This window comes from Salmo trutta, chromosome 6, assembly GCF_901001165.1.
Source record: "Salmo trutta chromosome 6, fSalTru1.1, whole genome shotgun sequence".
Lineage (NCBI taxonomy): Eukaryota > Metazoa > Chordata > Actinopteri > Salmoniformes > Salmonidae > Salmo > Salmo trutta.
Genome location: NC_042962.1, coordinates 27,541,938 through 27,566,320, shown reverse-complemented (window position 1 = coordinate 27,566,320; position 24,383 = coordinate 27,541,938). Strand labels below are relative to the sequence as shown.

Genomic DNA, 24,383 nt, shown 5'->3' with positions numbered 1-24,383 from the left:
ACATTTTGCAATATTCTGAGTAGATAGCCTGGCCATCACAGGCTAGCTATTTTGACACCCACCAAGTTTGGTACTCACCAAACTCAGATTTACTATAAGAAAAATTGGATTACCTTTGCTGTTCTTCGTCAGAATGCACTCCCAGGACTTCTACTTCAACAACAAATGTTGGTTTGGTTCCAAATAATCCATAGTTATATCCAAATAGCGGTGTTTTGTTCGTGCGTTCAAGACACTATCCGAAGGGTAACGAAGGGTGACGCGCGGACGCGTATCGTGACAAGAAATTTCTAAATATTCCATTACCGTACTTCGAAGCATGTCAAACGCTGTTTACAATCAATTTTTATAAGATTTTTCTCGTAAAATAGCGATAATATTCCGACCGGGAGTCGTTGTTTTCGTTCAAAGACTGAAAATGTAAAATGGCCTCTTCACGTGCACGCGCACACCCGTCTCATTGTTCTCAGATCGACCACTATCCAAATGCGCTACTGTTTTTCAGCCAGAGACTGCAGAGTCATCATTCAACGTTCTGGCGCCTTCTGAGAGCCTATGGGAGCTTTAGAAAGTGTCACGTTACAGCAGAGATCCTCTGTTTTGGATAGAGATGACAAAGAAGGCCAAGAAATGGTCAGACAGGGTACTTCCTGTACAGAATCTTCTCAGGTTTTGGCCTGCCATTTGAGTTCCGTTATACTCACAGACACCATTCAAACAGTTTTAGAAACTTTGGAGTGTTTTCTATCCAAAGATACTAATTATATGCATATTCTAGTTTCTGGGCAGGAGTAATAACCAGATTATATCGGGTACGTTTTTTATCCGGCCGTGAAAATACTGCCCCCTATCCATAACAAGTTAAAGGGATAATCCACTAATTCCTACAATTAACAGTGTTAAATAGCACTAATATGTGAAAATATTTTTTTGTGAACCAATGTTTCATTTTGTCATTCAAGTTTGGTAGCAACGTGAAAATAGCTGTGGAAATTTGTTGCAGCTCAAGTCAACTACAAGACCCACAATGCAATGCTGTCTATCGGGCTGGCTAGCAAATGTAGCTGCACAATAATACCAAAGTCAATATGAGCATATGAAGTAGCTCGCGTCATATCTTTAAACTCGCCTAAACAAACTGCACTATCAATTTAGGAGTCTCTCACCAAGTTCTCACAACTTGCAGTTTGTCACTGCCCAGATGTAGTGCAGAGAACGTTGCTATGGCAACAACGTCCCTTTCCCACGTTTCCCTACAGACACACAGGGCGTATTGAAAGATGATACTTGAAGGAGAAACCGAGTCTAATAATTTGGTACACTATTTAGATTGGGCACATCGAAGCGAAATATATACAGTACTTTTTCCATGAGGATATAAAAGGACGGATGTGTTCTAGACAAGTATGCCCATACCATCTATTGGCTGATTTGGCGATCTGGAGTGCAGGTAATTGTTTTAAAAAGCGTTCTAAAATGTGATATCACACCATCTCCAGTGACGAGAACCATGTATCTAGGACGCGTTCTTACACAATTTCCTGATTTCACAAACGGACCAGTTAGAAGTTCAATCATGGGGTACATTTTTATTTTACCCACTAATAAAACATAGGCTTTCCCCAAATTGACAGGAGTTTCATGATTTTTATGTCTGGGGGTCAATTATCCCTTCAAATTGATTTAAAACTGTAGTTCTGTAAAACATACAACCTGGCAGGTAAAAAAAACAGCTGTGGCTCACTCTAGTTAAAAGACATTCAACATGGCAAGACCTAATTACTGAACTGGAACACCTGAGTCAATTAGCCACTTCCATCGCTGGACCAATAGAAAACAAGAAACACTTAACAATGAACACGACTGACTGCAATTGGTTGGAAACGAGGGAAAGCTCTCGTAATTAGAATGTGTGGTAAATGACTGAATAAATTAAGGACATAAACAGAACTTGCTGTATAAATACTTTTTGAAAATGAATGTCTTTAGTGAAGGCCTCTCCTTTACAAGTATATTTTCCAAACAGTACAACACCAATGCTTTGAGACGTTCAACACTAATTGGCTGCCTTTGAAACTGATGCAAACACAGTTGCAGCCTGTGAAAGACATTTTTTTTGTCAAAGGCAGAAATGTTTAAATCATGTTTTCGTAACTATGATTCCAGCTACATTACCGCCAGAGCCTTGAATCTACTAAGAAGTTTGTTTTCCAAATGTGGTATTTATTTTGCCACATCTCCATGGGGGTTTCAAGGATGCAGGATTATTTTGGGAGTTGACAACTCCCAATAACAAGAACAAAATCAGTAAGTGCTCACCTGGGGAGCAGACTAATGAGAAAGCGCTACATTCCTTTAATTCAATCTGTGATAAGTGTCCAATATCTCAGAGTCTACCTCTTTACCCAGACAGGAATACATTACATCTAACCTCTCATTCTGCTGTTGCTCATTCATGTTTTCCTCCTGTCATGAGAGGAGGGAAAGAAATAGATGGAGGATGAGAAAGGGAGAGAGAAACAAAGAGAATGTGTAATGCGGAAATGATCCTGTTCTGGACTCATTAGTTAGTGATTGCTATGCTGTGTGCTGCAGTGGCTGTAACTCATCCTCATCTGGCTCTGTGACAGTCCCCCAGAGAAACTAAAGGCCCATTTGAGTAGCCCCACCCTGCCCATACCTTACCCAGCCACACAGGGGAGGGGAGGAAGAGAGCCAGGGATGGATGAAGGTGTGAGAGGTGGCAAAAAAAAGTAGTGTTTTGGCACCTTCCAAACTAGTAGGTAGGGATGGTGTGAGAATGACGTAATCTAACGGTTTATGGCTCAGGTACTGTTATTTTTGTTCGGTTCCTCCATACAAAGGGCAGACTCAGAGGCAGGCGTGGCTCGCAGTCGAGCTGGTGGTCTCTCTCTGAAACCTGGACAGCCGCATTGTGCGTTCCAAATGGCACCCTATTCCCTATATAGAGCAGTGCTTTTGACCAGAGCTCTATAAAGGGAATGGGATGCCATTTGGGACACATAAAATGGCCATTGCACTCAGAGAAACACATCAAAAAGGGCGCAAGGTAGATCATATCTCTACAATGGGACAGGGCAAATGTCCTCACAAAATCAGAGCATCTTATGGCTGGGTCGAGTGATTCAAAACAAAGTTTGGTTTCTTTATTCAACTCTTGGATTTAAATGGATACACATTACCCAACACATAAAACATGTACGTACACTTTGACAATTATTAAACCAGACATTGTGCCAGCATAGCTCCATCATCAATGCACAACACACCGCTCTGAGGTAACATACAGTTGTGTGTCTGAACCGAACAGAGCTATAGGTTATTAGCTTCAGCTCGAAACATCAACCTTGATCTGAGCTCCAGAGCGATGCACTTTCATCTCCCCTCCATCGCATCATGGGCTCTGTGATTCACCACCCCCAACATACTACGACCCAGAAACACAAATCAAGAGTCCCAAATGAAAGAAAATAACAGATCAAAGGAGATGGAGAGAGATTTCAGGGGCTCCTTGACTATGAAAACGAATTGGGATTTTGATGTGGAAAGCTTCAACGGTATGCTATTAAATTGTGATGATTAGTCCGGTGTTGGAGGAGGTGGAGAGAAGTGAGGAGAGGACTCTCCATGTAAGGATCCTGTATCCGTATCTGTGGGCTCGTCTGTGGGCTCATCTGTGGGCTCCATGGTGTAATAACTGACATGCTGAAACTTGATCACCTCGTTGCCCCAGCTGGTCCATCCTGGCTGCAGGCTTCTGGCAAACAGCTCCAGGCACCGGGCGTCGGCACCCACGTACGGCCTTAACACCTCTGTGGAGGGAAACAAAAAAATAGAAGAGGGCGCCTAGGGCTGGTCTATTGGTAGTGCTGCCGCCTCCGGACAGCAGGTACCCCTTGAGGCACAGGTTAGATCCCCAGTTCAGTCACTCAGTTTCTGAACTCTATTCCTCTCCTCTATCTCACATTCTAATATCTGTCAATAAAGAAGAGGGAGAGGATGGGGAGTTCAAGACATTTTAGATGTCCTCAGAGGAGATTAGAAATAATAGATTATTCTGATAGAAATTACAGATCTGAGCACGATCTGCCTATGGGGGTATTTAGTTGGTGCAAAATGGAGAGTGGGGGATTTGTCTGGTTTGCCAATGAATGCTGGATTCGTGCATGGGTGATCTGGCTGTCCTTGAGTGGGGGAACAATGGCTTTCCAGGAACAGCATTCCTGACCGATGGGGTTCACTTCATCTCCGCCCCTGCGCTGGGGCTGTCTGCTCGCTCACATGCGCGCTCACACCCCGCTCGCACACCCCACTCACCCTACACTAGGCGGGTTAATGAGCGCCAAAACCCCAGAGTCTAAGCCCCCCCCGTCCACCCCCCCCTCAATCCCCCCCAAACCTGCCCAGTCTACACCTCTCTTACGAAACATGTCAGAAAGAACAAAGTCAGGGGGGGAGAGTAAGGCCAAACATGAAAAGCTCACAGACTAACACAGAAGAAACACTCTGATCGGTGACTCAGCTCGCAAAGTTTGGAGAGGGAATAAAAAGGTCTAATTATCTAAAAACTCAAGGCAAGACACAAGAGGCAGGAGAGGGGGTGTGAGACTTGCGGCTTGCCTCGCGGCTCAACTTAGCTCTTTGTGATGTTTCTCTCAGTGCTGCTGCCTTGAGTTTAGACCCCTAAATCCCAAACGGCAACCTATTCCCTATTTAGTGCACTACTTTTCCACCGGGACTCATCAAATGTAGTGCACTAAATAAGCATTAGGGTGCCGTTTGGGTTGTCAAACTGATCCTGGGACAGCCAAGTTAAGGGTATTGAAGACAGCGCTTGTTCTACTGCCCCACCTGATCTCAACCCATTAATTTTGAAAGTGAGGTATTTCAGGGAATTAATACTTTGAGTGAGTGGACGTTATAAAACCACAAACACTCACAAATATTAAACTGCAGTGTGTGCGGTCCTGTGTGGCTCAGATGGTAAGTGCGTGGCCCTAGCAACACCAAGGTCAAGGGTTGAAGTCTCACAGGGAACACAAATATTGATTCTCTCACTGTACTATAAGTCGGTTTGGATAAAAGTGTTTGGAAAAAGCAGTTGGAATATGTACTCAATTGTCATACTTGAGTAAAATAGTACTTGAGTAAAAGTAAAAAAAAATCTCTGGTATTAAATGTATTTAAGTACAGTGGTGGAAAAAGTACTCAATTGTCATACTTGAGTAAAAGTAAATGCTATAAATCAAATTATTTATATTACGTAAACTAGATAGCACAATTATAACAATTTTTGTATTTACATACAGATGGGCACAGACAATTTACAAACACAGTATTTGTGTTTAGGGAGTCCGCCAGATCAGAGGCAGTACGAATGACAACGCGTTATATTGATAGGTTTGTGAATTGGACAATATTGCTGTTCTGCCTGAGCATTCGAAATGTAACAAGTACTTTTGGGTGTCAGGGAATATGTATGGGAGTAAAAAGTACAGATTTTGTTCAGGAATATAGTAGAGTAAAAGTTTTTTTTTTTAATGTAAAATACAGAACCCCCCCAAAACTTAAGTAGTACTTTAAAGTATTGTAACTTGTGTACTTTACACCACTGGCTAAAAGTGGTGGAAATGTGTGTAGAAATACTGTACATATCACCTTACTCAGCACCTCTAGCTGTGAGTGAGTCAAGTTATTTTCCCTGCCTTTCTCACCTCCCCAGGACAGCAGGTAGCCTAGTGGTTAAAGTGTTGGGCCAGTAACCGAAAAGTCGCTAGACCGAAACCCCAAGCCAACACGATTAAGAAATCGGTCAATGTGCCCTTGAGCAGGGCACATACCGCTAATTGCTCCAGGGTTGAGTTGGGATATGCAAAAAAACATTTCCAATTCACACACACTTCTACATGTGAAATAGGACAAATATAAATCACTCACCAATATATATATTTTTTACCTTTATTTAACTAGGCAAGTCAGTTAAGAACAAATTCTTATTTACAATGACGGCCTAGGAATAGTGGGTTAACTGGCTTTTTCAGGGGCAGAACGACAGATTTGTACCTTGTCAGCTCGGGGATTCGAACTTGCAACCTTTTGGTTACTAGCCCAACACTCTAACCACTAGGCTACCCTGCCTCCCCATATCTCAGGTTTTCCTCTGAGTTTAACAGTAGCACACATCTTTTCGCAAGTCAATTAGAATCTCACACACGCTGGCTGGGTGCCAGTGAATTGGGCGGGCATGAGGAGGGCACTGCCAATTAGCCGCTTATTACAATACAATGCTGGGAGAAAAATGTTCAACTTTAGCTAATTACCAAAGTTTTTAGGAGCCACAATTAAAAGCAAACAGATTATTCACACTCCGAGGAGCATAAACACTTTTTTCTGCCGTTTCGGCCATCTGGCGAGGATGTGTTTGGATCTCTGAGGAGGAGAGCGAGCGTTGGTGTCCCTCTGTGTCCCTACTGCAGCCACACACACACATAGCTGATGTCACTAACAGGATCACTGGGGGAGTGGGGGGGGTAGAGAGCTATCGGATCACAGAGTCACTCTCCACTCCGCCCTCTGTTTAGGACATCCATGCTGTGATGTCATACTGAGGTTAGGGGTAAGGAGTTTGCCACTGCCTCCAGACCTTGCACATCCAAAACACTTGGGACTGCATACTGCACACACCACTTCTGCTCTAATCCCCTAACAGGGATATTGCCCTGTGGTAACAGTGACTGAGGAAGAGGACTTCATCGTGTTTTAGAGGGGGGCGGTTTAGAGACTTAGCACTGTTGATATTCACCATTTCAAGCTGTTGCATAAGAATCCACCAGAGGGGGTGTGAGAAAAGGACAGCAGCCCAATTCCTTTCCCCACCCCTGGGTACTCCAGAGTGAATATTCAGTATTAATGCCCACGTCCGGATGTTCCTTTTTGCCAACGGGTCGATAGAACCTTTCAGGATCAGAAAAGGTCCGCTCTATGCCTCTTTATCACGGGTTATGTTAACGTGCCGTGGCACCTCTCTGCGGGACCAGCTCCTCTGACATTTCATCCCAGCAGCACTGCATTCTACCACGCCCACCACAGCCTCCCTGCTACCCAGAGGGGTTGGAGGGGGATTCACGGGAAGGCCAGAGACAGGGATGAGAAGGGATGACGTCACCAAAAAGTGATATATCAAAACACACGATTCGGAATGACAGCGGCTGAAATGATGATGGGTTACTTGGCAAGTGTGAAATAGCGTGCTCTTTGCATTTGACTGTGGACTTATCAATCATGGCTGGGGAAAAAAATTATATTTCCCCCGCCATAGTATGGAGTTTATCTACACGTCAGAGTTTTCCCAGAGTATCACACTGTTTTGCTGCAACTCTTGCCCAAGGCAAAGATACGGTGTGTTCTATTACTTATTATTTGTAACAATGAAAAGACAACGCTGTGAAACAAAGCGTAGAGACTCATAATATATTCTCAACCCAATGGTTACAAAGCACAATGCGGTCATAACGAATTTAAATCTCACAATTTCCTGCCACTTTCCAGTCATCTTGTATATTCAGCTGACAGGGCACTGACAAACCTCTTCCTCTTGCTCCCCAAGTAAATAAAACACAGATAAATCGCTTTCCCTGAAGAAGCAGAGAGTTGATGTCAAGCCCCACTCATTCATACTCTACATAATCATTGTCTTCAAGGTCTCATCATTGCTTTCTAAACAACATTATACAGATCAGAGCAAATGTTTGACTTATCAATCAAAGGCCAATCAGACCGTACAGTTAACCACACCACAGAGGTGTTCAGGCATTTGTAAACTGGGTATATGACGTATAACGCAGCACATCGTGACAAACTGGGTTCACAATTAGCCATTGGGACAGGTTAGAGCAGACCCTGCAGCCGATGTCCTTCCGTTTAATACCAAGGCATTGTCTTGTGGTTTTAGTGAGTGAGGGACAGAGAGTGAGTCAGTGAGAACCGAGCAATGATAGTTAGAGCCAGGTCAAACCAAAGCAATTGCGGACACTTACGTCACAGTATTGCCCTCTAGTGGTGAAACTACTCAGTTCAAACATTTCTCCAATTATGAATTTCATTACTGGAACTGTATTCATTCATTCCTACGCACTTGGCTACCACATTACGTTCTTATGACGCTGACATACTTATGATGCTGTTGGTGGAACCAGGACGTGCTGGGAATACTGACCTGAGAGTGAAGGTTTATGGGAGTGTAGGGCCGATGGGACACTGACGATCACACGCTGCTCCTCCATAGGGAGCTCTGTCTTCCTCAGAGAGCTGTAAAGGAGATGGAGAAAGCGCGTCATGTTTTGGAAGAGATCGAACGTTCCAGTAATGAAAGAAAATACACAGAAGACTTAAAAAAGGTCCAATACAGCCGTTTTTATCTCAATGTTAAATCATTTCTGGGTAACAATTAAGTTTTAATTAAAACGATCAAAAAGAAACAAAAATAGCTTCTTAGCAAAAGAGCAATTTCTCAAGGAAGAATTTTGCTAAGACTGTCTGGGAATGGTCTGAGTAGAGGGGAAAACTGAAAATTAACTGTTACTGGCAGAGAGGTTTGTAACTCTTATTGGTCTATTAACTAATTTACCGCCTGGTGATGTCACCTGACAGGACCAAACTCAATCCCACCAAAACGGGCAGAAATTTCAGTGGGTCTTTTCAAACAGCTCTTACACTAAAAGGGCATTAACATAATTTTCACAATTTCACCTTATTATTCCAACCTCAGTGTGGAAATACTGTATATATAAAATCACGTTTTTGACTGCACCGGGACTTTAATTAAGCAATTCATGTAAAAAAAAAAAAAAAAAAAGTAGCCTTCCGAGTGGGACAGTGGTCTAAGGCACTGAATCGCAGTGCTAGCTGTGCCACTAGAGATTCTGGGTTCGAGTCCGGGATCTGTCACAGCCGGCCGCGACCAGGAGACCCATGGGGCGGCGCACAATTGGCCCAGCGTCATCCGCTTTAGGTGGGGGTTTGGCCAGCAGGGATGTTTTTGTCCCATCGCGCACTAGCGACTCCTGTGGCAGGCCAGGCGCAGTGCACGCTGACACTGTCGCCAGGTGTACGGTGTTTCCTCCAACACATTGGTGCGGCTGGCTTCCGGGTTAAGCAGGCATTGTGTCAAGAAGCAGTGCGGCTTGGTTAGGTTGTGTTGTGTTTCGGAGGACGCACGGCTCTCGACCTTCACCTCTCCCGAGTCCTTACGGGAGTTGCAGCGATGAGACAAGACTGTAACTACCAATTGGATAACACGAAATTGGGGAGAAAAAGGGGTAAAAAAAATACAATGGATTAACATTTTTATTTTGTCACACCTGTGTGAGTGGTGTCCGCACCCACGATATCGACCAAGTACCAACACCTCGTAAGGCTTCTTATGCGGAGAGTCTAGTGGAAAGACATATTCCCCTGACCTGGTGACCTGAGGGCAAAAACGTAGACAATACATCAGAGAAAAATGCTTACGTTCATAAAGATCATATAGCTAATTTCAGAAGCAAACTCAACATTAGAGGTCCTAGATGAAACATGACCACTTTTACTATCACCATTAGTAGTGTCATTTAAAATAAGTAGATACATAATTATAATGACTTTTATCTTTATTCTTTGTGCTCTACCTTGACCCAGAACCACTCTGCCAGCACCTCCACGCCCCAGTGTGGGTACAGCTCGTCCCTGACGAAGCGCAGGTGGCTGGGCCTGTTGGTCACCCAGGTGACCACCACACAGCCTGTGGAGGCCAGCAAGGGGACAGGGAGCCGTTTGAGCTGGGAGGAGGGCAGAAAGCTATACCTAGAGGTCAGCAGAAGAAATGCACAATGTGGTCAAAACAGGAATAAGAGGGTCGCAGAGTCATACATTGCAGTGGATGTCGCTTAGAATAAAATCGCACTGAAAAAGAACGCCATTTAAGCTAACCTGCCACTCCTTTTGACAGACTTGTTTTCCCATGGAGGATCCAGGACAATGAGGTCGAAAAACTTTCCATCTGCAAAATAATCAGTTTTCTAAGACAGGGTTTCCCCAAACTCGGTCCTAGGGCCTCTTCTGTTTTTATTTTTTGCCCTAGCACTACACACATGATTCAAATTATCAACTCATCATCAAGCTTTGATTATTTGAATCAGCTGTGTAATGCTCACGGAAAAAACAAAACCTTCACCCGGGTGGGGGGGGGGTATTGGTCCGAGTTTGGGAAACCCTGTTCTAAGACATTAGGCCTACACAGGTAGAGAGGATCCTTATTTAGTTCACTGAAGCCTTGCCTACTCTCCACTCGATTCCTTAAAACATCTTTAGAAAGTTTAAGAGATTTATAATGTATTTCTGCACTGACAAAACATAAAAATCAGCAAACGCAAGCTCTTTATCACGATCAGGTTTTGTACACTCACAGCCAACCAGAGGCTGCATTCTGGAAAAATCTGAGAGCAGGAAGGCACATCGTGGTGGGATAATGTATTTCTCTCCCATCAGCGTCACCTCCATGGCACAGTCCATACAATTCTCTGTGATCCGTGTGAACAGGTCAAGGTGTGTTGTACTACAGCCGTCCTCAGACTCAATGAACTGAACTGGGTCCTCTCCATGTTCACTCACTAGAGGGAGCTCTTTAGCCATGTCACACAAGGCTGCCAGGTTGCATTCCTGGGAAGGCAGGGGATCCTCCCGAGCATCTTTGACCTCACTCAGGTACTCACAGGAGAGCCCAGCATCCACTAAGGATTTGGTCCCTTCCAAAATGGCAGACCTGATCTGGTCATAACACAATGATAAGCAGTGGTCAACAATAAAAGTCTGAGTAATGGTAATGGGTAAACTAAGTAATGCTAAACATATAAGATTACCTTGTGGTGGAAGGCCAGTGAATCAATTTCTCCTTGGTTCAGATCATTGTGTTTTCGTTTTCTTTTCTGTGGGATTTGAATAAATCAGTGGTTAAAAGGCGTTTCACAGTGATATTAACTGGCAAGTTAGCCCCACTCTCCAGACATGTCTAGCCAAGTCTAGGTCCAAAAGACATATTAACAGCTTCTACCCCCAAGCCATAAGACTCCTGAACAGCTAATCAAATGGCTACCAGGACTATTTGCATGGAGGAGGTGGTGTGATGGTGACACGGTCTGATTTATTTAGAATTCAATGCACACTTAACAAGCATGGCTACCACAGCATTCTGCAGCGAATTGGGACAATCATTTGTTTTTCAACAGGACAATGACCCAATACAACTCCTGGCTGTTAAGGGCTATTTGACCAAGAAGGAGAGTGATGGAGTGCTGCGTCAGATGACCTGGCCTCCACAATCACCCGACCTCAAACCAATTGAGATGGTTTGGGATGAGTTGGACTGCAGAGTGAAGGAAAAGCAGCCAACAAGTGATCAGCATGTAGGAACTTCTTCAAGACTGTTGGAAAAGCATTCCAGGTGAAGCTGGTTGAGAGAATGCCAAGAGTGTGCAAAACTGTCAAGGCAAAGGGTGGCTACTTTGAAGAATCTAAAATATATTTTCATTTTTTTAACAGTGTTTTGGTTACTACATGATTCCATATGTGTTTTCATAGTTTTGATGTCTTCACTATTATTCTACAATGTAGAAATTAGTAAAAGTAAAGAAAAATCCTTGAATGAGTAGGTGTGTCCAAACTTTTGACTGGTGCTGTACATATTACCTTGGCAAACCTGTGCCATCGCACATTGACTCCGTACCGGTACCCCCTGTATATAGCCTCATTACTGTTACTTTATTGTTGCTCTTTAATTATTTGTAATTTTTCTATTGTTTTTTTTTATTTATTTTTTACTTCAGTTTATTTTAGTAAATACTTTAACACCATTTTTCTTAAAACTGCTTTGTTGGTTAAGGTCTTGTAAGTAAGCGTTTCACTGTAAGGTCTACACCTATATTCATCTACCTGACCAAGGCTTTCGACTCTGTCAATCACCACATTCTTATCGGCAGACTCAACAGCCTTGGTTTCTCAAATGACTGCCTCACCTGGTTCACCAACTACTTCTCAGACAGAGTTCAGCGTGTCAAATCAGAGGGCCTGTTGTCCGGACCTCTGGCAGTCTCTATGGGGGTGCCACAGAGTTCAATTCCCCGGGCCATCTCTTTTCTCTGTATAAATCAATGATGTTGCTCTTGCTGCTGGTGATTCTCTGATCCACCTCTACGCATTCTGTACACTTCTGGCCCTTCTTTGGACACTGTTAACTAACCTCTAGACGAGCATCAATGCCATACAACTCTCCTTCCGTGGCATCCAACTGCTCTTAAATGCAAGTAAAACTAAATACATGCTCTTCAACCGATCGCTGCCTGCACCTGCCCGCCCGCCCAGCATCACTACTCTGGACGGTTCTGACCTAGAACATGTAGACAACTACAAATACCTAGGTGTCTGGTTAGACTGTAAACTCTCCTTCCAGACTCACATTAAGCATCTCCAATCCAAAATTAAATCTAGAATCGGCTTCCTATTTCGCAACAAAGCATCCTTCACTCATGCTGCCAAACATACCCTCGTAAAACTGACTATCCTGCCGATCCTTGACTTCGGCGATGTCATTTACAAAATAGCCTCCAACATTCTACTCAGCAAATTGGTTGCAGTCTATCACAGTGCCATCCATTTTGTCACCAAAGCCCCATATACTACCCACCACTGCGACCTGTATGCTCTCGTTGGCTGGCCCTCGCTTCATATTCGTCGCCAAACCCACTGGCTCCAGGTCATCAATAAGTCTTATCTCAGCTCACTGGTCACCATAGCAGCACCCACCCATAGCACGCACTCCAGCAGGTATATTTCACTGGTCACCCCCAAAGCCAATACCTCCTTTGGTCGCCTTTCCTTCCAGTTCTCTGCTGCCAATGACTGGAACGAACAGCAAAAATCACTGAAGCTGGAGACCCATATCTCCCTCATTAAAGCTCCAGCTGTCAGAGCAGCTCACAGATCACTGCACCTGTAAATAGCCCATCCAACTAACTCATCCCCATACTGTTATTTATTTATTTTGCTCCTTTGCACCCCAGGATCTCTACTTGCACATTCATCTTCTACACATCTATCACTCCAGTGTTTAATTGCAAAATTGTAATTATTTCACCACTATGGCCTATTTATTGCCTTACCTCCCTTATCTTACCTCATTTGCACACACTGTATATATACTTTTTTTCTCTATTGTGTGTTTGTTTATTCCATGTGTAACTCTGTGTTGTTGTTTGTGTCGCACTGCTTTCCTTCATCTTGGCCAGGTCGCAATTGTAAATGAGAACTTGTTCTCAACTAGCCTACCTGGTTAAACAAAGGTGGAGGGAAAAAAACGTGACAAATAACATTTGATTTGAGACATACATACGTACGTACGTACATACATACATACATACATACATACATACATACATACATACATACATACATACATACACACATACACACATACATACATAGTTGGGGAGTAACGGATTACATGTAAGAGATTACAAAAAATGATAACTAATCAGATATCACTTATTATTGATATCTACATAGTGCATTGATGTGAATCACACTGCTACTCTCTCATTTAGCTATTTGCGCCTTACGGATTGTGGTTGTTGTGGATTGCTGTTCACAAATCTAAATGTGTATTTGAACCCAATAATGGTTGAATTCAAGAAGTTTAAGCTGCCTATCAATCATTGATTTTGAAACCAGTGGGCAGCCAGTGAAAAATGCACACACACTTGAAGAATAGAATTTATAAATGCCTCATCAGCTCAGTTCAAATGTCACACTCCATTAGAACCCAAAATATAAGCTTGTTTTTTTCCAATGTTTGTAATCATAAACAAACACTGTATAGCCTCATAACATCGGGTTAAAACAATACTTTTGATATCATGGATGGTCAGTCCTTGCATCCATAGCTCTGTCTATTAATCTGAGAGTGGTTACATTTCTTCAGGCCCACCCCTCAGCTTTTTACCAAAACAAAGGCGGGGTCATCGTTTGGTTATTGTTTCATCTGTGGATTTTCCTTTTAAACAGCTGCACATTATCAAGATATCAAAGTTTCACCAACAAAAAGTTAACAACAGGCCTATATACCAAATGCAGCATGGCATTAATTTTTTAAATGTAGATAGCCCTTTTCAGTAGTGCTCAAAGCATGCCATTGTATGAGCGCAGCATTTATTTTTCAACTTGAATCAATGAGCCCAATCAGCCCAATCATGACAACAACATAAACAACAGAGTAGAGCTGGCTAATAAATCCTTATGTTTGGAGTTATGCTCAGGTAAAACACTTTGGTTAATCTATACTTCAATTTTTCCCAGTCCTATTCTTTAAGATGAAGGGGTATAACATTTATTGGAATGACTGGAATTCTGATAGACTGCTTTTTATTGTAAAGGTATTTGTCTATGTAGTAGCAAGCAATGGGTTAGAAGAAGCCTACATAACTAACTCAAAGTAAAATGTAACATCCATATACGGCCAGCTATGTAAACTTTTGATTTATCCTGCAATTGGGGGAACACACACACACACACACACACACACACACACACACACACACACACACACCTTGTTCTGATGCCTCTTAAGGGGAAAGTAAGCCCCCCAAATTTACCTTTGATGGTTTACAATCCACTGTAGTTTTATTCTCACTCCTCTGTAGCGCTGCGTCCGAGACGGCACAGTCGTTTGTGGTCACAGTACAACTGGATTTAACACTAACGTGAGACTTTAAAATCTGAAAACACTCATGTTTAAAACAACATTTAAAATACGACTTTCCACTGGCTGCTTTCCTCTCCGAAGTAACGTTACATAGTTGGACACCCTTGTCGACAAGTGAACAAGCATCCAACAGCCACCCGTTGGCATTTCTAAACACAATCGACATAGCCAGTCTGGTTGGCAAACTACTCTCTCTTTGATATCTTCACATGCCGTGAGTGTCCATAAGCGAACCTCGTGGAAGTGACTAGCTTGCTAACGTTACTTACACATTTCGTTTCTTTGCTGGGTTTTCTACTTTCTCTACTTGGACATTATTGCTTTGCGCCGCCATGATGCTTGTCTATCGTCACGTGCATTCGCCAAACCTGGGGCATATTCATTACGTTGATTCTGTTGTAAAACTTTCTTAAACAGAACGAAAACGGGAGGGACACCCCCAGCGGCGTACACCCCGGGTGCCGATTTCATTTACTTCCGTTTGGTTCCTAGTAACAGACCAAACGTTTTGCAACGGAATTCAACCAATGAATACACCCCAGCGTGCGCGTTTCCACAGCCACAAAGTCGAAATGGGCTATATCCTAAAGAAATAATGAAAACAAAAATAGATGTTTGGTGTAAATGTAATCTTATAGTTAGGTATAATGTTAGCAGTTTCGTTAGGGTTAATGTGAAAATAAATTGTCGAAATAGGCGTGGTTTAGGATTTTGCGGCAACTCGTGACGACCCAGCCCACGCGATAGATGCGCAGTACATTGCGCATACTCACGACTTCTTTCACCTAAAGAAGAAACATGGCAGAGTCGGAAGGTGTGACAACGTCTGCTGTTGCTAATAGCAATGGAACACACATTTTACAAAGTAAAAATGGAGTTAACGGGTCAGATAAACCACATAAAAGTGTGGTAGTATTCGACTGTCGCCCGGAAAGAGTCGACGCAATGGAGAGAGTTCTGGACATAAATGGCTTGGACTTCAACGACTTCCTTCAAGTTGTATCGAAGGTACAGTAGCTAGCTAGCTAACGTCTTTAGTTATCCAGAGATACGTTAGCCAGACATCTGCCTGCTTGATTGCAAATTTGCAACAGCTGGCTCTTGACAATTGAGTTCCCACGATTATTGACAATTAACTAGCAGCTCATTCAGATCGCTTGGCTAGATGGCGGATCATGGGAAGTGCATTGATCCAAAAATATTGTTGTTGTCATTTGCCAATTTAATGTTTTAATGAAATTGTTAATAGCTTGCTAGCACTTGTTATATGCAAGTGTTATAAACAAGTTGTCAATACAATATCTAAACCATTCACCAAATTATCAAAACGTGTATATCTAACTCTGCAGATATGACAACTATTTTCCATGTGTTCCCGCCTTAGGAATTTGCCATTCCTTCCAACGAAACGTTTGTCTTGACAACAACAGACAGAAAAGGAATAGATTTTGACAGATATGGTAAGTGACATTCCAGTCAGGGCTACCTGGTGTAGTACTAGAAAGAAATGCCAAAGTGAAATGCCAGACACCAACTTAATTTATCATTTTAAAAAATAGGCACATTGCTTGGATCAATCAGTGAAAAATGTTTTTGGTATACTAATAGTCAGGCATTGGGTCACAAATAAGCCTTGATACAAGGGGAATAAGAGGTGAGTGACAATACACATCAACAATGTAACGTAATCTCTTTCAGAGGAACTTCAACAAGGAAACACTCTCCACCTGTTGCAGACTGAGGACCAGATCCTGCCCGTGGCAACTAAGGAACACATTGTGTTTCTCCCTCACTATGACACACTGGTCCAGAGTGGCATGTATGAGTACTACGCTAGTGAGGGCCAGAATTCTTTACGTGAGTGCCTCTGAAATACTGTACCTTCTCCAGCCCAAACCAACAATATTACAGTCCTGTTTGTATTCATTAGCTGTGTTCACACTGCACCACACTGAATGAAATGTCTATGCTCAGCAGACCAATTTTCTACTCTGTGACGCTTTGAAGTTACTGGCCTGGGCTGATTTTGACCCAGAAGTAGTGGTGTTAAAAGGCCTATAGGTTCCTATATTTAATTAAAGCTTTGCCCCCCCACCCCCAACAGCGTATGCCTTTGCAGAACTAATCGACAATGCACTGTCAGCTACATCGCACAACACAGGAGTGAGGACCATAGACATCCGATTGGTGAGATACTACTGTGAATAAAAAAAATAATGTTACTCTCCCTATTTATTTTTCTAACAGTTGTAAACCTCATGCGTTATTGTGGTCTTGAATGAAAGTGATACATAAGTATTGTGATGTTTTCATATAAAGGTCAGTGTTCTGCACTCCTACAGTATTGATGGAATGGGACACAGAGGTAGTTGATTGTTTCTCATCTCTTCCCCCAGCTGTTTGATGAGTCCTTGGGGAAACATGCAGTGGTTATCATGGACAATGGCTGTGGAATGACCTCCAAGCAGCTTAATAACTGGGCTGTGTACAGGCTCTCCAAATTCAGCAGGGAAAGCAGCACGTTTTCAAGGTTGGTTCAGCAAGAGTAGGGCCAGGAGTTTTTCCACATCACACGATCTGACCTGTTCAGGTCTCTCGATCAGACAATGTGGTCAGACCCGTCTCCCGAGTGGTGCAGCGGTCTAAGGCACTGCATCTCTAGAGGCGTCACGACAGACCCTGGTTCGATCCCGGGCTGTATCGCAACTGGCTGTGATCAGGAGTCCCCTAGGGCAGCGTACAATTGGCCCAGCGTCGTCTGGATTAGGGGAGGGTTTGGCAGGGATAGGCCGTCATTGTAAAATAAGAATTTGTTCTTAACTGACTTAGTTAAAAAAAAAAAAAAAATTACTCACAGTAAATGTATATTAAAATACACTTTCCAAATAATTAAGTATACACTTGAAATTCGTTTTTGGTGCATTCCATGTATCTACCGTCAGTCATTGTCCTGTTTGTCTCACTAGTGATCACGCAGGGTACGTTCGCCCTGATCCAGTCGCTCGCAGTCTCAACAGTGATATATCATATTTTGGAGTAGGAGGGAAACAAGCAGTGTTCTACATTGGACAGTCAACCAGGGTAAATGTTCCTCTGTGTTCTACCATATTCCCCTAATGGACTGTGATGCGCTACTATATGACTTGATATCTCGGTCTTTGTTAAAGATGATCACCAAACCAGCGGGCTCCCCAGATGTCCATGAACTCATAATTTCAAAAGAAGAATTTGAGAGGAAGGAGCGGGACAAGGAAGATATTTACAGTGGTTTCATCAGAAACCGGAAGGTAAGGGATTACTCCCAGATCACTCAAAATGTTGACGTGATCCCCAAAAGGTGTCCTCAATCCATCCATTCTGGAACTGTCAGTATCGGTGGCAAACTGCTATAACCTTCCCACAGTGGCAATCCTCAATGTAATGAAAGCCATGTTCAAACCTCCACCCCGCAGATGGGTGACTCGTCCCACGTGAGCGACGACGAGGAGCGCTTCCTCCACGGGCTGATCGCTGAGGAGGTGGGAAAGGACAGCTTCACAGTCGTGGTGGTGACGGGAGTCCAGCCCGAACACATCACCTTCCTCAAGCAGGACTTCCACCTATGGACCAGAGAACTGGCGTGAGTCTGCTCACCCCCCTGACTAGACCAATATTATTTAATTAATAAGACAAGGTATAAGGGCATTCCATAGAGACAGCTTGTGAGATAAGTCATGGTCCAATGACTGTACCTGCGAGCAGCATATGTCCCGCGTCCGAAGCTACATCATAATAGTCGGTAGATGGCTCCAATTGGAGAATCACTGTTTGCGTCGCCGAGCAGTGATCAAGAAACTATTAAAATCCAGTTTTTAGATGCCCCTTCCCCAAATCAACACCAAACATGGATTCAATGTTATGTTCTGTTTCATACCTGTTTTGTCTAGTTAATCAGCCTCGCAATATGGGCACCATGCTGCCCCAGACTGGAAGTACAGGAAATGTGTGCACGCGAAGACAGAAAAAATACCCATATGGATCCATATTAGATGTTGATTTGGTAGCATCTAAAAACTGGATTTAATAGTTCACTGCTCGGCGATGCAAAGGGCGACTCTCCAATCTACCGATTTATGGATGAAGCTTCGGACGTGTGACACATGCTGCTAGCAGGTCTAGACATTGGACCATGATTTATCTCACACGTTGTCTCAGGTATGAAACACAGATCAGTGTAGACGCGAAGTGAGAACCCAACATAGAATCCATGTTTGGTGTTGATTTGGGGAATGGGGAATCTAAAAACTGGATTTTAATAGTTTCTTGATCACTGCTCGTCGACGCAAACAGTGATTCTCCAATTGGAGCCATCTACCGACTATGGATGTAGCTTCGAACGTGGGACACATGCTGCTAGCAGGTAGTCATTGGACCATGACTTATCTTGCACGCTTTCATTAGACCATGTCTCATTAATTAGAGATCTAGTATTGGGATACCGCCTGACCTGCACCGTCCCAAATACCCACCACCACCTTTCAATCCAATTGGTTGTTGTCCTCTCTTGATTTTACTCTTCGAAAGCCATTAACAAATTATCGAAATTACAATCTGCTTTGTTTTCAGCCACTTGTATCACTATTACATTCACGGCCTAAATGGGAATGACATGAAAGCCTCCTACCGAAACTCTGATTGTGTTTCCAACATTGACATTCAGGTAAGATGGTCATTGTAATTACATTGTTATTTAAATATGGTATTATATGGTAGTGCTACAGACAATAGTCATCCAAGAGCATCAATTAAATCTTTGAAGATGTGTGTTTTATAACTAATTTTGTGGTACTATATTGATATTTATCTGCTGTTCAGATCTCTCTGTTGGAGAAGTTCCCCAAGATCCCTCGCATGGTGAACCTCAGAGAGATCGACAACGACATGCAGACGCTCTACATCAACACGTCGGCTGACACATTCGAGTTCAAGGCCTGCACAGACGTTGACGGAATAGTGGAGGGGGTCCTGAGGTACCACCCCTTCCTCTATGACAGGGAGACCTACCCCGAAGACCCCTATGCCATACCAGGTAACCTAGGCTGTGCCCCAAATGGTACCCTATTCCCTACATAGTGCACTAATGTTCACCAGAACCCAATAGGCATTGACTGCTATGCATAAGAGGGTTGCTGTCAGATGTTTGGACACATTGGTCAAGTTTTTAAATCGCAGTAGGTCACAGTTAAGCTTTTAAAGTCTAGTGAAAATCTCATTTTTAAAAGCTCATATTCTATTTGCTCATACCTGAAGAATGTTGTTGACTCGTCCTTTACTAGTTGTGGCCAAAGCATAAATTTGAGAACCCACTCAGTAAAATCCTATCTCAAACTTTCAAAAGAAAAATAGCTTGGAATTTAAGAACAAATTCTTATTTACAATGACAGACTACCAAAAGGCAAAATAACTCCTATGGCGAAGGGGGCTGGGATTAAAAAGATTTTAAAAAACCATATAAAATGTCATAAGAATGACATTCTTCTCCAGTGGGGAAAGGAGACACAGGCTCAGGAGGGCGCACAAACTAGGTAGCAAGCCAATTGATCCATAGTTTGATAGACTTTGTCCTCTTTCCAATACAACAACTATCTCGCCAGTCACTTCTATTTCAAACTACACAGAACAGAAATACAAACGCAACACTTTCAATGATTTGACTGAGTTACAGTTCGTATAAGGAAATCAGTCAATTGAAATAAATTCATTAGGCCCTAATCAATGGATTTCACATCACTGGAAATACAGATACAGTTCAAGTTAGAAGTTTACATACACTTAGGTCGGAGTAATTAACTCGTTTTTCAACCACTCCACAAATTTCTTGTTAAAACTATAGTTTGGCAACTCCGTTAAGATGATGTGGAATAAATTATAATCCAATCAGTAATAGCCTGCTTCCTTCTCCTGTGACAGTGTTTCACTTCCTGAACTGATCCATAATGCACGTGGGGTAATGATCACCAGTAATCATTATCCGCAAAGAGCTTTGTTACACAAACAGTGTTTATTGTGCGTCATCACCGTACCAGACCCTTTCATTGTAACCAAGACCGTGCGTTCTCACTTCAATTAACTAATACTGGTAAATGTTCCTGTATTCATGCAATACAGTTGAAGTCTGAAGTTTACATACACTTCGGTTGGAGTCATTAAAACTCGTTTTTCAACCACTCCTCGAATTTCTTGTTAACAAACTATAGTTTTGGCAAGTCGGTTAGGACATCTACTTTGTGCATGACACAAGTAATTTTTCCAACAATTGTTTAGACAGATTATTTCACTTATAATTCACTGTATCACAATTCCAGTGGGTCAGAAGTTTACATGCACTAAGTTGACTGTGCCTTTAAACAGCTTGGAAAATTCCAGAAAATGATGTCATGGCTTTAGAAGCTTCTGATAGGCTAATTGACATCATATGAGTCAATTGGAGGTGTACCTGTGGATGTATTTCAAGGTCTACCTTCAAACTCAGTGCCTCTTTGCTTGACATCGTTGGAAAATCAAAAGAAATCAGCCAAGACCTCAAGAAAAAAATTGTAGACCTCCACAAGTCTGGTTTATCCTTGGGAGCAATCTCCAAACGCCTGAAGGTACCACGTTCATCTGTACAAACAATAGTACGCAAGTGTAAACACCATGGGACCACGCAGCCATCATACCACTCAGGAAGGAGACTCGTTCTGTCTCTTAGAGATGAATGTACTTTGGTGCAAAAAGTGCAAATCAATCCCAGATCAACAGCAAAGGACCTTCTGAAGATGCTGGAGTAAACCGGTACAAAAGTATCTATATCCACAGTAAAATGAGTCATATATAAACAACCTGAAAGGCCGCTCAGCAAGGAAGAAGCCACAGAACCGCCATTAAAAAAAGCCAGACTACGGTTTGCAACTGCACATGGGGACTTTTTGGAGAAATCTTCTGGTCTGATGAAACAAACGTATAACTGTTTGGCCATAATGTCCATCGTTATGTTTGGAGGGAAAAGGGGGATGCTTGCAAGCTGAAGAACACCATCCCAACCATGAAGCACGGGGGTGGCAGCATCATGTTGTGGGGGTGCTTTGCTGCAGGAGGGACTGGTGCACTTCACCAAATGGATGGCATCATGAGAAAGGAAAATTGTCTCAAGACATAAGTCAGGAATTTAAAGCTTGGTCACAAATGGGTCTTCCAAATGGACAATGACCCCAAGCACACTTCCAAAGTTATGGCAAAATGGCTTAAGGACAACAAAGTCTAGTTATTGGAGTGGCCATCACAAAGCCTTACCTCAATCCTATAGAAAATCTGTGGGCATAACTGAAAAGGCATGTGCGAGCATGGATGCCTACAAACCTGACTCAGTTACACCAGCTCTGTCAGGAGGAATGTGCCAAAATTCACCCAACTTATTGTGGGAAGCTTGTGGAAGTTTACGTGACACGTTTGACCCAAGTTAAACAATTTAAAGGCATTGCTACCAAGTACTAATTGAGTGTATAGTCGTGGCCAAAAGTTTTGAGAATGACACAAATATTCATTTTCAGTCTGCCTCAGTTTGTATGATGGCAATTTGCATATACTCCAGAATGTTATGAAGAGTGATCAGATGAATTGCAAAGTCCTTCTTTGCCATGCAAATGAACTGAATCCCCCAAAAACATTTCCACTGCATTTCAGCCCTGCCACAAAAGGACCAGCTGACATGTCAGTGATTCTCTCGTTAACACAGGTGTGAGTATTGACGAGGACAAGGCTGGAGATCACTCTGTCATGCTGATTGAGTTCGAATAACAGACTGGAAGCTTCAAAAGGAGGGTGGTGCTTGGAATCATTGTTCTTCCTCTGTCAAACATGGTTACCTGCAAGGAAACTCGTGCCGTCATTGTTTTGTACAAAAAGGGCTTCACAGGCAAGCATATTGCTGCCAGTAAGATTGTACCTAAATCAACCATTTATCGGATAATCAAGAACTTCAAGGAGAGCGGTTCAATTGTTAAGGCTTCAGGGCGCCCAAGAAAGTCCAGCAAGCGCCAGGACCGTCTCCTGAAGTTGATTCAGCTGCGGGATCGGGGCACCACCAGTACAGAGCTTGCTCAGGAATGGCAGCAGGCAGGTGTGAGTGCATCTGCACGCACAGTGAGGCAAAGACTTTTGGAGGATGGCCTGCTGTCAAGAAGGGCAGCAAAGAAGCCACTTCTCTCCAGGAAAAACATCAGGGACAGACTGATATTCTGCAAAAGGTACAGGGATTGGACTGCTGAGGACTGGGGTAAAGTCATTTTCTCTGATGAATCCCCTTTCCGATTGTTTGGGGCATCTGGAAAAAAGCTTGTCCGGAGAAGACGAGATGATCGCTACCATTAGTCCTGTGTCATGCCAACAGTAAAGCATCCTGAGACCATTCATGTGTGGGGGTTGCTTCTCAGCCAAGGGAGTGGGCTCACTCACAATTTTACCTAAGAACACAGCCATGAATAAAGAATGGTACCAATACATCCTCTGAGAGCAACTTCTCCCAACCATCCAGGAACAGTTTGGTGACAAACAATGCCTTTTCCAGCCATAAGGCAAAAGTGATAACTAAGTGGCTCGGGGAACAAAACATCGATATTTTGGGTCCATGGCCAGGAAACTCCCCAGACCTTAATCCCATTGAGAACTTGTGGTCAATCCTCAAGAGGCGGGTGGACAAACAAAAACCCACAAATTCTGACAAACTCCAAGCATTGATTATGCAAGAATGGGCTGCCATCAGTCAGGATGTGGCCCAAAAGTTAATTAACAGCATGCCAGGGCGGTTTGCAGAGGTCTTGAAAAAGAAGGGTCAACACTGCAAATATTGACTCTTTGCATCAACTTCATGTAATTGTCAATAAAAGCCTTTGACACTTATGAAATGCTTGTAATTATACTTCAGTATTCCATAGTAACATCTGACAAAAATATCTAAAGACACTGAAGCAGCAAACTTTGTGGAAATTCATATTTGTGTCATTTTCAACTTCTGGCCACGACTGTATGTAAACTTCTGACCTACTGGGAATGTGATGAAAGAAATAAAAGCTGGACGAAATTATTTTCTCTACTCTTCTGACATTTCACATTTTTTAAATAAAGTGGTGATCCTAACTGACCTAAGACGGGGAATTTTTACTAGGACTAAACGTCAGGAATTGTGAAACTGAGTTTCAATGTATTTGGCTAAGGTGTATGTAAACTTCCGACTTCAACTGTATGCATCTGTTGGTCACAAAAAATAGTAGGGCCGTGGATGATAAAAACATAATAACTTGGTATCTGGTGTGACCCCCATTTGCCTCATGCAGCTCTACACATCTCCTTGACATAGACTTGATCAGGCTGTTGATTGTGGCCCGCTGAATATTAGCCCAATCCTCTTCAATGGCTTTGTAAAGTTGCTGGTTATTGGCGGGAACTGGAACACGCTGTTGTATACGTCGATCCAGAATATCCCGAACTTGCTCAATGGGTGGTGACATGTCTGGTGAGTATGCAGGCCATGTAGTGACTGGGACATTAAAATCAAATT

At 42.9% G+C, this 24,383-nt stretch overlaps 2 protein-coding genes across 3 annotated transcripts in view; one reads left to right on the top strand and one right to left on the bottom strand.

Annotated features, from left to right (window-relative positions):
* Positions 1-3,137: 3,137 nt before the first annotated feature.
* On the bottom strand, positions 3,138-15,287 carry mettl4 (methyltransferase 4, N6-adenosine). Its single transcript, XM_029756047.1, has 8 exons — positions 14,700-15,287; positions 10,917-10,982; positions 10,464-10,824; positions 9,988-10,057; positions 9,687-9,861; positions 9,381-9,487; positions 8,237-8,328; positions 3,138-3,833 (listed from the first exon to the last, which is right to left on the bottom strand). Exons 1-8 carry the CDS (start codon positions 14,973-14,975, stop codon positions 3,601-3,603), a joined length of 1,380 nt encoding a protein of 459 aa, XP_029611907.1. The 5' UTR covers positions 14,976-15,287; the 3' UTR covers positions 3,138-3,600.
* Positions 15,288-15,386: 99 nt separating this feature from the next.
* The window catches only part of smchd1 (structural maintenance of chromosomes flexible hinge domain containing 1), a 39,904-nt gene continuing 30,907 nt past the window's right edge, over positions 15,387-24,383 (top strand). The window contains exons 1-10 of one of the 2 annotated variants that reach the window (XM_029756046.1): positions 15,387-15,817; positions 16,194-16,269; positions 16,508-16,666; positions 16,914-16,996; positions 17,206-17,339; positions 17,776-17,890; positions 17,977-18,096; positions 18,262-18,428; positions 19,415-19,508; positions 19,664-19,877. In XM_029756046.1, coding sequence (XP_029611906.1) covers positions 15,608-15,817; positions 16,194-16,269; positions 16,508-16,666; positions 16,914-16,996; positions 17,206-17,339; positions 17,776-17,890; positions 17,977-18,096; positions 18,262-18,428; positions 19,415-19,508; positions 19,664-19,877 — 1,372 coding nt within the window. In that variant the 5' untranslated portion in view covers positions 15,387-15,607. The remainder of the gene's footprint in view (positions 15,818-16,193; positions 16,270-16,507; positions 16,667-16,913; positions 16,997-17,205; positions 17,340-17,775; positions 17,891-17,976; positions 18,097-18,261; positions 18,429-19,414; positions 19,509-19,663; positions 19,878-24,383) is intronic. The other variant, XM_029756045.1, reaches the window with a different exon arrangement.

Excerpts from the sequence above, each read along its gene's own strand:
- mettl4 (XM_029756047.1), bottom strand. The coding sequence starts at position 14,975 with ATGTCGATTGTGTTTAGAAATGCCAACGGGTGGCTGTTGGATGCTTGT. Across the intron at positions 9,488-9,686 it reads CAGAGTGGTTCTGGGTCAAG|GTCACCAGGTCAGGGGAATA; the intron begins GTAGAGCACAAA and ends TTTTGCCCTCAG. Across the intron at positions 8,329-9,380 it reads TGCGGACACCACTCACACAG|CTCTCTGAGGAAGACAGAGC; the intron begins GTGTGACAAAAT and ends TCTCCTTTACAG.